The 13,812-nt window shown below is 39.2% G+C and overlaps 1 protein-coding gene across 13 annotated transcripts in view; it reads left to right on the top strand.

Annotated features, from left to right (window-relative positions):
• Nucleotides 1-3,629: 3,629 nt before the first annotated feature.
• Nucleotides 3,630-13,812, top strand: part of LOC139545474 (pre-B-cell leukemia transcription factor 3-like) — a 79,173-nt gene continuing 68,990 nt past the window's right edge. For 3 of the 13 annotated variants that reach the window (XM_071353275.1, XM_071353279.1, XM_071353285.1), the window contains exons 1-2: nucleotides 3,635-5,053; nucleotides 5,805-5,878. In XM_071353275.1, coding sequence (XP_071209376.1) covers nucleotides 4,860-5,053; nucleotides 5,805-5,878 — 268 coding nt within the window. In that variant the 5' untranslated portion in view covers nucleotides 3,635-4,859. Of the gene's footprint in view, nucleotides 5,054-5,798; nucleotides 5,879-13,812 lie in introns of all 13 variants that reach the window. The other 10 variants (XM_071353280.1, XM_071353281.1, XM_071353282.1 and 7 more) reach the window with 6 other exon arrangements.

Raw genomic sequence — 13,812 nt, forward strand, 5'->3', positions numbered from 1 at the left:
GCTTTAAAGTAGGCAGCATTGAAGATTTTTTGGACCAGTTATCCCTTTCCATGAATAAGACCATTTCATAGATTCATTTTGGAACAGTCGATGCAGGCAATACACAATCACAAAACATCTATTGCATGTTGTATTTCATACAAATTTAGCATGGATTTAGAGCCTGAAGCAAATAATATATTTACCTCACATTGTCAATAAAAATGTCCATAGCTTGATATTTCTGAAACAGTATCATGCAAAATTATCGCAAACATGAGCAAAGATCCTAAAAGTCAAGCCAAAAGCAGGCAGCATGTATGTTTCTTCACCCCTCTACAGCCATAAACAGATGCAACAAACAGTCACAGTACCTCTCATCTTTCACATGTGCAGCAATAATGAAGACAAAGTACAAGCATGGAACAAATGCCGGGAAATAAATAAACAAAGTACACAAACCAAATGAAAGACTGTTCATAATTTGGTTAGTAATGTCTCTGGCACCGTCTGCTTGGTCATTTCCTCGAATCTCACTCAACAAGGGGATCACAGAGGCGACACTCAGACCAGGATCCATCTCACCGCTCCTTTGTACCATTGGTCAGAGGTAGACGCATTACCAGCAGCTCTAGTTCTATTGAACATACAAAATATGAGTCATAACAATAAGATACACATTGTTAATTCATATCATTTTGATATATTAAAGCTGCAATCCTTAATGGTGAAACGGCCACGTCCGTTTGCAATGTTACAACAACAAAGAAGTTACAGCAAACAACAAACACCGCTTTTTTCCCTCTGACATCATTGCACGTGCGATAGAAGAGCACAATATGTACTGCAAATTTTTTTCTTCCATGCTGGACGATGCTCCTCAGCTCGGCAACAAAAACAATAACAATGGTGGTGGGTCGGCCAGTGGTGCTGTTTTGCGGATCTCAGCTTTCAAGCACAAACATTTGGATTTTCAGTTAATTTGGAAATGTTGTTGATTCATTTGTTTTGTGTTCAACAGCACTGGGTGGTTTACAGAATTTTCGTGTTTATTTTTTTAATACTCTTTAGTATTCCGTTAACCCCTTGCAGACAACAGTCTTCTAAAATCACACACCCATAACTTCCTCACTTAAACTGTATCCCTCCCATCACAACAGAGCAAGCCACTCTCAGTAAATGCTAATCTCCTAATTAACAAGCTAATTAGGCAATTACAGCTTTGCAGAAGGATGCCTAAATGAAATATGACAACACAGTCACTGCTTTCTATGGCACCTGTGGGTCTTTTCAGATGTCACATTGAAAAGCATAATATACATTTGAACAGATGACAAAGTGTTGTCTCTGCACACTCATGTGTAGCTCAAACAGACGAGCATGCTCTGCTTTAAAAGTCCTCATTTCATTAGTAATGATGAGTTGATGAGGCTCAGTAATAAGTCCTCATGCATTAAACATATAATGTTATCCCATGCATCCTTTCCTCCAATACCATGTCCATTCTTGACAAAGTCCACAGAAGGTCAATCCTAAATGATCAGATTATCTCATATGCAATGTAATGTGATGCTTATGTTTTTTCCCCTTGATTCAAGTGGTGTTGCCATAACAGCAATAATTAATTTCAAGTGTTCAACTTTTCTTCATCGAAGTGGTGTTTGTTTCAATTAACCCAAATCAACTAAAATAAATACCAGGTATACAGTAAAATTGACTTTCGGTTATGTCTTACTCCTTTTTAGATCAACTGCAGTCGCATTATAAATGCAATAGAAGAGGCGTTTATTATGTATTTACTTTTGCAATGGTTTTCTAATGAAAATGATTAGGGAAATTAATAAAAGTAGAATAAATAATATATTTTAGATTAATAATATGGTTTCAGAATTGAAAACATTGTTTTATGACAATAGTGCACGACTGGTTATGTAAACATAGGGTGGTGAATTTGCAATGGTACTGTGTCTTTTTGCAGGGGGCTGTCATAGGACGGAAATAAATTATGTTGACATATGACTGAAAACAATGGTGAAAAGGTATGGTATGCAATGCAATGAAGAATCATGCACTGCAACAGAGGAGAGGAGCTCGAGCTGTACCTTTGAGCCCTCCTTGACAGGTATGCAGTGTGACTTGACAGCTCCGGTATTTCAATGATAAATGCAGTAGTCCTGGGACTCCCATTCACTAAACTCAAGAGTGTGTTGAGCTGATACTTCAAGGTCAAGTGAATAAGAAAGGAGCGGAACCACACAGTTCACTTGTTAGAAGCTGCTTGCCGTGATCTCAACCCTCAGACCTTTGAGGTTCTTAATTCAATCCAGAACCAAATCTCTCTTGAATGTATTTCATTCATTTTGTGAAGGTACACAGTACACAGGGTGGTGTATAGTATAGTGTAGTTCACTCAGTGGTATGACTTTTCCCAAAGGCTAGATTGTAATCTTGATTTTATTTTGTAACGCAAAACCTCTTGGTCTTCCTTTCTGATAAACAACACTAAACCACTTTTGTTGTTATATTTTATGATGACTGTATAATCCAATAACAGTTTTAAATTTTTGTTGCAATTTATCTCAAGAGTTTTGACCAAATTAGAGAGGCTATATGGAACTTCATGCTCTGGGAATGCTGTTGAGCCAAAAGGGGTTCCCTTCAGTTTTCATTAGAGGCTGTACAGTACCTAAGTATATTTTGTAACTAATGAAACCACATAATCTTTTCTTTTAGGCTAACAGGGCTTTTGCTCATGGGCATGGATGAGCCCCTTTTTGTCTGATGAGTTAATTTCTGGAGAATATCTGTTCATTTAGGGGACCCCCGTTGGCTCAAAAGCACCCCCAGAGGCAAAGATTCTGTATAGCCTTTTTAATTTTGTCAATGTTATACTTACAATGAATTAAGATAACATTTAGTTATTATGTCGTGGTTCATATTGCACCACCACAGTTTGTGTGACCTACACCCTCACCAACATGTGGAGCTCTCCGACAAGTTTGCACAGAGATACTCTTCACACACTTGCTATTCTGGGGTACTTGCATGATGGTGACATTTCATTAAAACCTGTCTTATATGAATGGTGGGTATGTAGATGATGATTAAATGTTGTTGCTCAAGATTTAGGAATTAGACTACTAGAATACTATTTAATAGGATCTCTTTGGTTGCAGCCTTGCATCCAGCTCAACAACTTGTCTGCTGCCATAGCAACTGCAGGGGAGCGCTGAGCAGTGCTGCCTGCTTGTGCAATGGATGTCACCCGTAGCAACGACCAATCAGAAGTTTATATACTTTCAGAGATATGTATATAATGAAGAGATGCTCATGTTTCTGCCCTAACAATTGGAGTAATTGTCCCAAAGGCGACAAGCTTAGGTCCAAAATAAGCCCATAGAAACGCATAAGGCTTATTTTGGACAGATTTTGGGGAGAGTGAAACCTCTCGCTTCGCCTCTTCCTCTATGTCCTTTGTAGAAGTACATGAAGGGATGTGGTGGGTGGGCTTTCAGGACCATGCATCGGCCAGCAATAGGTCACCCTGGTCGTCAGTCGCATTCAAACACAGCGTTGATTGGTCGATGAGGTTTACTTCCAATATTATAAACATGTCTTCTGCTTGCCTACCCTATGAGGCAAGCCTTGGTAGGGACGACCATACATAGCATAGCCCTGAGAAGCGAAGAGTCAGTGCAATTCATTATCAGTTCTGTATCAAACTATATAAAACTCTGCTAAGCATTTTATTTTGTGTGTTACACTCCAATTTTTTATTATGTGTGGAGAATGACGGCATTTTGGTGCACGTGCACGGGTAAGGCATACGACAAGTGGGACTCCACCGTTATTTCATCATTATAATAACAATCTCAAGCACTGCTCTAGCATTTTATTTTCGGGGTTCCAGAGAGAAGTGACAAGAATATAGACCCCTCCTCTGAAGGGCGGAGCGTGCATTTTTATTCCGATTTAGTATTTTTTTGCTCTGACACGTCTGCACTGAGTGAGTGGCATTGGCACACTGTCAATCGCTCACTACCGCTGCCATCAAACAACATAAAGCACACAGGCAGAGGCTCGGGCTCATAAATTTCAGCAGGCAGATATTTTTGCGCATCGCTTTAAAGCGTGTAGCCTAATTAATTTCTCGCTGTTATTTTTTCTATAATTTTTCCACTAACGCTATTAACTTTTTTCTACATTTCATATTTTGTAATATTGCATTTGGCTACCAATGCCGCTCATGATTTATTTAATTTGCAGTTATCTTGGAAATAATTGCTATACATTTACAGGTAGAAGGTACTCATTTACTACCTAAGTGTTGTATTTTGTTTTTAATTGTTGTTGTATTTTCATTCACTTGCTCATTGCTTAATTTCACTTTGGATATTTTTCGCGCTCACAATAATGGGGATTTGAACATTTACAAGAGGAATTGCAAGAGGAAACATAATCAAAAGAAGACCGCTAATAAATGAGAGATCAGCAAGGATCAGCAATACCCAACACGTCAAATCTAAAGAGAAAGACGAATTGACAAGAGGACTCGTGCAGGATACGAGGGACAGCGGCTGTCATTTTGACAAAGAAGTTTTGAAGAATTATAGCTTATGCATTTTCGGACATAAACATTCATAACTACACACACTTCGGACCGTAAATAAACAAGATAGTAAGAAAGTGATTACATGGACACGCGATATTGATACCATCACTGGTACTCACCTATTTATTTTTTCTTATACGCGTAAGCGCAATATCACCAATATTCAGCTCCTTAACGCAACACATGTACTAGTAGTTTTTGTATGTGAGTTTTTCAAGCTAAATTTCCGTTTGTGTGGCTTAGTGCATTGATTCTGTTGCGGCTGACTATGGACGAACAAGCCCGGATCATGCAGGCTCTCGGCGGTGTCAGCTTGGCTGGCCACTCCGTACAAGGAGGCATGGGACTGCAGCCTCCACATGGACACGATGGGACAGATGATGGGCGAAAACAAGATATCGGTGACATTCTGCATCAAATAATGACCATTACTGACCAAAGTCTGGACGAGGCGCAAGCAAAGTTGGTTCATTTATATGTTTTCACTACAAAACAATTTACGCACCATTACGCACTATAGCTAATTAATGCCCATGTAATAACAGGTAGCTAGGCTATACAATGCTGCTCCATACCTGAAACCCACGGACAATTAGTTGCAGGGAGCAATATATATTAAAAAGTTAACACCTGTCATCCAGTAATTCTAACAGTTCTGACACTTGCATCTTTGCCTAGTGTGGAGTCTACATAAACTTTTAGGGGAAAGTGCAGGCTATATATTTCATTTACATATAATGTTGCGTATTGGTAGGCTGGGCTACTGTAAACATTGATTGATGCGTATTTGTAGAATAATGTGTTTCACAGTAACTCATGATATTTAAAAATAACGTTGGGTAATGTCCTAATTTAATTCCATAGCAAGTTATTTTCCATTAGTAACAATTTTGAATGTACACTCTTGAGTAGTTTCAATTGTGAATTTTCAACAAATAAACTTTTTTTAAACTAACTTTGAAGTCATACAGAATAGTTAGTATTTCAACAAACAATGCATCCATTGTCATTCGTGTTGACAAATAAGTCTTTATGTTAGAACTTTGAGATGCATGTCAACATTACCTACAGATCCTCCATGTGCAAAGTGAGCAAGACCTCGAAGTTATTGTAAAGAGCAAGGACATTATTCAGTAATATCTTAAAAGTTTTAATAACTGTGGTGTTATAGTGACTATATTTCAATGTTGGTTCTTGTCTCAAACTGAAACAGGAAACATGGACTGAACTGCCACAGAATGAAACCTGCACTCTTCAGCGTCCTCTGCGAGATCAAAGAGAAAACTGGTAAGATTTCACATGCATTAAAGTGTAGGATTAAACAACACGAGGACTGTAATAATAGGAAACGTTGCGGAGCCTCAACGCATTTGCACACCGCCATCTTTATTTTCCTCTAGGCAGCCTTATCCGATGTTATCAAGCGGGAGACAGAATCAGCTCCGCAACGGAGCAAATTTGTAACGGGGAAATGTAGGCTATGGTTTCACCCGTTGAGAAGCATCCATACCCCACAAAAATGTATTATGTGCTCTCACGTACAAATTGATAGAGGGTTGTTATTCGATGGTTCCATTGCCGTGGCATGGACAAGCTGGCAACCTGCACATGTTTACGCTGTGCGTCACATTCTTTCTCCCGTTTCCCACAAATAAAGGACATTCACCGGCTTTGGTGTTTTTAGGCTACACCACACAGCGCCCATTATGTGAGCTGCATCTCAACTATGCGTCGTTGTGTTTTATTAACATTGAAAGTATAGCCTACAGTGATTATCCCTGTTTTCACTATTTAAATTAATCCCAAAATGTGTCAGTTACACTGTAATCTCCTGCATAATGAGGTTTTCTGACCACAGGATCACTATTGACATTATTAGCGCCAGTCTATCTGACCGTTGTTGCCATCTGTAACGCACATACAGCATTCATTGGATCAATAAAGTCAGACGTTTCTAACGTGACAAGCTAAGTGCAATGAAACGGTGTAAAGTGTATATATAACAGCATTGTGTAGCCTAATAGAAAACAACACCACAAAAATATTTGCCAGGCATTCGTGGACAGTCTTTAGAACCAGTCTCTGCACATCATTTGACATTCCTAATACAAATGGGTAGCATACAAATTAGTAATTGTATTAGGGTTAACACATTGTTAGAAAGTAGGACATGATTTAAGATTTTAATTATTATGTATAATTAATTTTAAGTATATCTTTTTTTATATTACATTTGTTTGGTCATCTTAGTAGCCTTCTGTAAGATGATGTGTAAAACACGAAAGGGGAAACAAGCTCCCCCCAAACAACAACATTGTGTGTGTGTCCACTGTGTGAGTGAGTTTGTGCATGTGCAAGCGAGTGAGTGACAATTGTGGCACCATGCGACTTTAGGATCACCTTTTTCAAATTCTAACCATAATAAATCCACAAACTAATAGGTTGCTAATAGTGGGTTAACCTGTCTTGTGCACCTTTCTTGTGCGTTGCGATGCCATGCAATCCTGACGTCACAGCAAATGCAGCAAATGAAATATGATACACTGATAGCACAGTATTTTATCATAATGCGCCTTTTAATTTCTGTGGTTTACTTAAGGTCGAGTGGGCCTGTAGGTTTTGGTGAAAGGAGAATGCTCATAAGAAGCCACAAACACCACAGCCAATGATGTGATGCTTTTGTTAGGACAGGTAGCCAGTCATTCCAAGGCCAGACGGATATCGTATGGACCTAATACACATAATATAACATTTGGATATGACAAAAAATACGAAGGATTTTATGCCCACATTATTGGAGAAGGCCTTTTTCATGGATAGGATTCCTCTCACAATTTTTATGAGCCAAAAGGAGGTTACTGCTAGTCAACTTCTCACATATAAACCTATTACAAAAATGTGTTTGCACTGCAATGTAAAACACAAATACAAGTTTTCAGTATTGTCGGTGTATATGAAACATATACAAAATATTGCAATTCATTATTATTGTTAAAGTGTTTTTGGCTTATTTTTTGGGCCAATACCCTATACAGTCTAATAGGCAGAGGTTCTTATTATTGCCCAAAATATTGAACTTTATTAAATACATTTAAAATAAAATGTCCTTTTAATTTGAAAGATTTCAAGTTGTGGAAAGTTCTTTTTCAATCTGTTGCCAGGAGCATTATACTTACTCTTGCTAGTGAATATTTGATATATTTGGTATATTTGATACCAATGGCAAAGTTGCATTAGTTAATGACTACAAGAGACAATACATCAGATTACAAGAGTGATGTAAGCATTTGGCATTTTCCCCTACATGCCGGTCAGGTCTAAGTTTTGTATATTGGTGTCTGTAGAGAGAGAGAGAGGGATGACAGCTGTCAAATACCGGTAAACTCTTAAACCCATTTTAAAACATAGGAAAGTGGCCTATCATACAAAAAAACTTAAATGACATTCACTTGCTACTGCTTCAAAATAGTGATGGCTTGCCAGATTTGTGGCCTTTGTGGGGCTAATAATAAGCAGAAGTGACTTGGGGAAGACCATAAAACTTAATGAACTTCTTGGCCACAGGAGGTGTCCACAGGGGCAGGAGAAGGGCCCGCTTGGCTGCCTTGCCTACTTGAGGCATTCTTTATGCCTGTCAAAAAGGAAGAGGGAAAGCGAGCGTGCGATCGTGTAAGAAAAAGGGACAATGTGATCACTGGATGGTTTAGCTCTATGTAATAGTGTGTGAGCGACTGTGCATACAGTATTGTGTATGCTTCTGCGTGTGCATCATAGATGAATCCATGCATCAATATAAACACACACACGATATGTATGTTTCCCTATACGCTTTCAGATCTAAACCCCACCTGTAGAACTCAAATCTCCATGGGCACATATTGGATTACTTTTTACATATTTATATTTCATATTACATTAAAGATCTAATTAAATATGCATGAGGAATAGAGTCTCCAAGTATGCAAATTATTTAAATGAGCTTGTTTACCAGCTCAGTTGTTGTAATCTTCTTTAATCCCTTTGATGGCCTTTGTTTCAATGTATTTTTCCCACTAAACAATATTCTTCTGTACTACATTGTTTGAGCACTCAATTTAGAAATGGCTGTGTAATAATGCTTCTTCTGGTTGTACATTTTCTCTATCCCAGTCCCTCTGATCAGTGTGTGTTTTGTGTGCCGTTTGGCATTTGGAAGTAGCTGTAAAGTTATTGTTTTTACTTTTATGAATTTAAATCCACTTTCTGTTTTGAATTGAGACGTGCCTCAAAATTCAGAGGTGTGTGTGTGTGTGTGTTTTGCTTGTTTGCAGTTTTGTCTACATCTTATATGTATGAAAACATTTGACAGGTGGACATTATTGATCTCATTGTAACCAGATACTCCAGTGCCTTCATTTGATTATACTTTATCAATAGATACATAAATGCAATTCAATGCAATTAGTTTGATAAGATATTTTGTCGTAAATCAAAGGAGAGAGCAATGTTCGGAAATATAAAATGCTCATTATTATTCTTGGTTCACACTGTATCAAGCATAAATAAAAACAGGCTAAATCAAACCAGAAGTGTTTGTATTGTAGCCATGTAAACAATGACAGCAAACATACGTATTTACATCTGTTTAAAGAGTGAATGGATGATGTGTGTGTGTGTCTGTGTGTGTCTGTGTCTGTGAGTGTGCGTGTATCTGTGTGAGTGTGCGTGTATCTGTGTGTCTGTGTGTGTGTGTGTGTGTCTGTGAGTGTGCGTGTATCTGTGTGAGTGTGCGTGTGGTTAACATGTGGTTTGGAGTCACAGCCTCCCCCCTCTTAGCCATTGACAGAGCTCAGCTGGTCTGGTGGCCTTCTTGACCGGGTTGTTTTTCTTTCCCACTGTGGGCCATTCACATGCCCCTGTGAATCTTTGCCCCTTTCATGTCTGTTCAAGTGGCACACAATCCCAATGTCATTTAACCATGCAATGATCCCATCCGGTGAAAATCATTTCCAACCATGAATTTGACAGCAGTGCAACAAACAAACACAGCTTTAATTATTTTATGTTTAAAGTATGTGCTTCAAAACTGCGCAGAAAATGTATTTTTGGGAGAAGAGTAGAGTAGTTGTATCAAGGCTCTCTTAAACTGCTCCAGGGGAACAATGTGGAACAATACCTGATATATATCTAGAATCTTTACATTAATATGTATGTTAGAAATACGACGGACATTTCAACCTGTGTGGAGAATTAATGTATGTATGCCTCCCACTTAGAATCTCAGAAACTCACCAGGGACCTCGGTGCATGGCGTCAAGGGCGGGGGGTTAAGTTAAATCTATTTTTCCGCTTGGGTCAGTAGCCCGTGTTGTGTGGTTGGGAAAGAGAGAGGGATGCACTTGACTGGTAAACAGACAGATGGGTTTTGCAATGCAAGGCTGTTTGTAGTGTTCGGAGGATTTTTGGCACTCTTATTGTAGACCTAGAGCAGATTTCCTCATTGCTAAGACCCTAGAAGTATTAATTCACTTTGATATGCTAATTAGAGGGCATTATGGAAGAAATGAGATTAAGTGGCAGCATGAAGTCATTTGCTTGTCAGTAAATTGAGTGTTTTTAGCAGGAGGGGTTTGTTTTTTCACTTTCTCTTGGTTTTTGCATTTCAATGAGCTGAATGTGAGATATTGCTAAAACTGCTAGAATTCTGTGCCCTTTTTGTTTTTTCTCTCTCATCATGTTTGACACTAGCAATCTGCAAAAGATCACACAGGTTTGTTCTTCGACATTACTTTTTTTTCACACCTCTTCTGAATTGTGCCCAGCATGTCAGGGGCAGATAAAGAAAAGTAAACTCTAAAAAGATAAGTATGCTGTCATTTCTTTCTGCCATAGCTTGAGGAAGAACTACAGTGCATTGTGGAGGGAGATCTCAGTGCTAATCAGATGTGCTGGGTTTGTTTTCTCTTGCTCTTATTTCCCCTCTCTCTCACCCTGGAAGAGAGGCTTTCAGCAGCAGCGGGAGCAGCAAGAATAACAACGGCGAAAGATTACCTCCATATGGTATTTCTGACCAGGAAAAGAGAGGTTCTGCAGCAGGACTCCTCTTTGATGTGAGGTTTAATCAATAGAAAGAGATTACAGAAAACTATTACAATCTAAATCACAGTGCGCCACTGAGAGGCTTAGTCCTCTTCACAGCTCTCTCAGCTGCACTGCACTCCTCCTGGCTGCTTATTGACCTGTTGTTTTCTTGACCTTTGACTCATCAAGTTCAGAAACGGGAGGTCTGCAGAGGTAAGAGAGTGCAGGAGACTCAGGCTGATCAATGCCCACATCCAGTGTGTAGAGCAAAGGATTAGAGAGACTAGCTACACTAACAGACTAGGGGAATGTCAGCATTGTGTTGGACAGCATTATGTTAGCCTCCTCACACTACTGAACACACTGCTGAACATGCTACAAAATGTGTCTGTTTGTTCATCTATGTGCACGCTGTGGTTATGAACACTGGACTGGCTGAATTAATTTCAGAGTGAGGTTGTAATTAACCACATGCAAGGCTGAGTAAAAACATTACCTTGCGTAAATATTGTTAGGTTTTAGGGGTAAGCATTTCTCAAACCTTTCGGGAACATTAATTTCAAGGCTCTCTGACAGAGTTAATGAGCCACCTTAATCTAGTTTGTTGTTAATTTGACATCCCATTATTATTATTATTATTATTATTATTAATAGTAGTAGTAGTAGTATTTTTATTAGTATTATTAGTATTTGTGTTAGTATTATTATTACAATGAGAAAACTATCTAAGTTAATGATATCAGTATCCTTACCATGGCCCAAGATCACAAGTCAATATTTGTGAAGACTGCCTTGTTCTTTACCATTTGTTTTTTTATAGTGTTGATTTGTGCACAATACCAGAGTCAATGTATGCCGGGGAACAGAAAGCTATTCAGCAGACAGACAATTGACTTTGGCTGCTTTTTGTTTGAGGGTGCCTCAGTGATGTGGCTGCAGTGACTAGATAGCGCTCGGCAGAATGGTTCTCTCACAGCTGGGTTCCTGGCCGTCTCAATGGCAGGGCCACTTGTGCTTCCTCTGCATCGGGCAGCGGGCAGGGGATTGGGAAGATGGGGCTGTTATCTAAGCAGCTCCCAAATTCCCTCCTTTCTCCTAACAACAGAGAAAAAAGAGCAAGCATATGACAAAGAGAGAATAGAGAAAAAGTAGGGTGCATATCAGTATCAATAGGGAGGGAAAATCTGTAATCTCATGCTTTCACATGCCCTGAGTATTTGTTGTATTTTGTTATCCTGACTCCTACAGTATATAGCAGCACCGGAATCTGATTCTGATCTGAACGAGGTGCTTTTGAACGATAATCCGCTGGTGCTGATGTCCCTCCATCTGTACTCATGCAGAACCTTGCACTTGCCTCTCTCGCTCCAATTTCTATAGCTGGAAGCGTTTTCTGTGGGCTCCTATGCGAACAACAGCCCATAATTGTTTTTTCCACATACGTTATGCAAATGAGTCTTTATGGCAACTGGCATAAGAATTAGCATCCTCCAACAATATTTTAGTAGGTTAATTGCGAAATTTCTAAATTGTACATCTGCGTTGTTAATTAGGCATGACAGAGGTGGTGAAATAGCTATCTTCAGGCGGTGGCAGCCAGGAGAGGCTGCTTGGGATGCAAAAGGGAAGGATTGATTGAAATTGAGGGGTTACAGCTGTAGGAGTGTGGCTGTCAAGGAATACTTCTTCGTGTATGCCACACATTTATTTCACACGTTTGACATCGGTAAAGCTTGGAGCAGCATGGCCCTTGCTTGCTTTCTGTGCACTCTCCATTATCCTCAATGTTCTGGTGCCTCTCTCTGCTAACCAAACAGAGTATCCCACCTGAACCAACATGCTGCTGAAGCGTGATGAATAATAGAAAAGAAAATTAGAATAAATCTCTCAGATCCTCCTCAGCATTGTTCGTCCTCCATCAGGAAGAAAGGCTCCTCCCACATTGACCCAGTCTGGGTATCAATGACATTGTCTTATATTTGCTAATCTCATTTAATAAATATGGTCCCTGCTCCCCCACCCCCAACTCTGGAGCTCATGTTTCATTTAAATACCTTCTATCTCAGATCCCTCGGTTTGCTCCAATCTTTGTTATTCAAGAAAACACAGTGAATATGAACATATAGAATATTAACTCATAGCCAGAATTCTGGTATTATAATTTCATTGGAGTTGATCAATTCAGTTGGCTTAATTATTCTTTTTTAAATCAATGGGAATATGTTTGTCTTACGTGTGAGTTACTCGAGATGTTCAATCCCTGCAGAATATATCATTTCTTTTTCTACACTATATCCCTTGTGATCGTTGCGTAGCTAAGCCTTCCTCTCCAGGGGCCAGAGGTCATAATGTTTCCCCCTGTGGGCTACATGATGCCCTTATGTTGATGGAGGAACTGAAATGTTGTAGATGTTTTAGGGGCACAGCAACATGGAGGGGGTAGCTTGTTCTCTATCAGGGCCCCAGCATCTGTTAGCATGGCATCTCCTCTAATATATTGCCGCGGCTGCGCGCTCTACAGACCAGAAAGAGACCGGCTGATGAATTCGATATCACCTTTGACTCGGCAGCTATTCTTTGCAGGTTAACCAAATTGTGCTCAGTATTGAAACATTACATTTTCATTTAAAGTGAATGTTCCACCAGCCACGCTGTTTTCAATATTTTATACTTTTCCCCTGACATGTGTATATGAAATAAGTACAATTTGTGATGTGTTGTCATCAATAATTTTGTCAGCAGGCGTAAAAGCTTAAAAAGCCATCCACCCACCACGGTGTTTATGTCTACAGCAAAATGTAAAATGACCATTTACCCATGCAGACCTCGCTGGATGGTTCCTTTCAGATATAGATTTGACAGCGAGTATGTCTGTTAAATCAATTCGTTTCATGTTTACTTAATGACATTTTCTCAATTATACATTGCTAGATTTGTGTCGGTAATATTCAGTTCAAGCCTATAAGGGACTAGTCTGAAAGTGTCTTATGGTGCGATAAGTGATATTGATTCAGTAAGAGCTGATCACAGATCAGGTCAGGTAACAGAGGGACTGGACCATGGGGAAGACACAGTTATAACAATGATACAACTAAAGGTTTGGTTACCGGATGTTTCCTATAGAGTTTCTTTATCTGAGCCCAATCTTGGTCTTAATGTTT

The sequence above is a fragment of the Salvelinus alpinus genome, chromosome 19, assembly GCF_045679555.1.
Source record: "Salvelinus alpinus chromosome 19, SLU_Salpinus.1, whole genome shotgun sequence".
Lineage (NCBI taxonomy): Eukaryota > Metazoa > Chordata > Actinopteri > Salmoniformes > Salmonidae > Salvelinus > Salvelinus alpinus.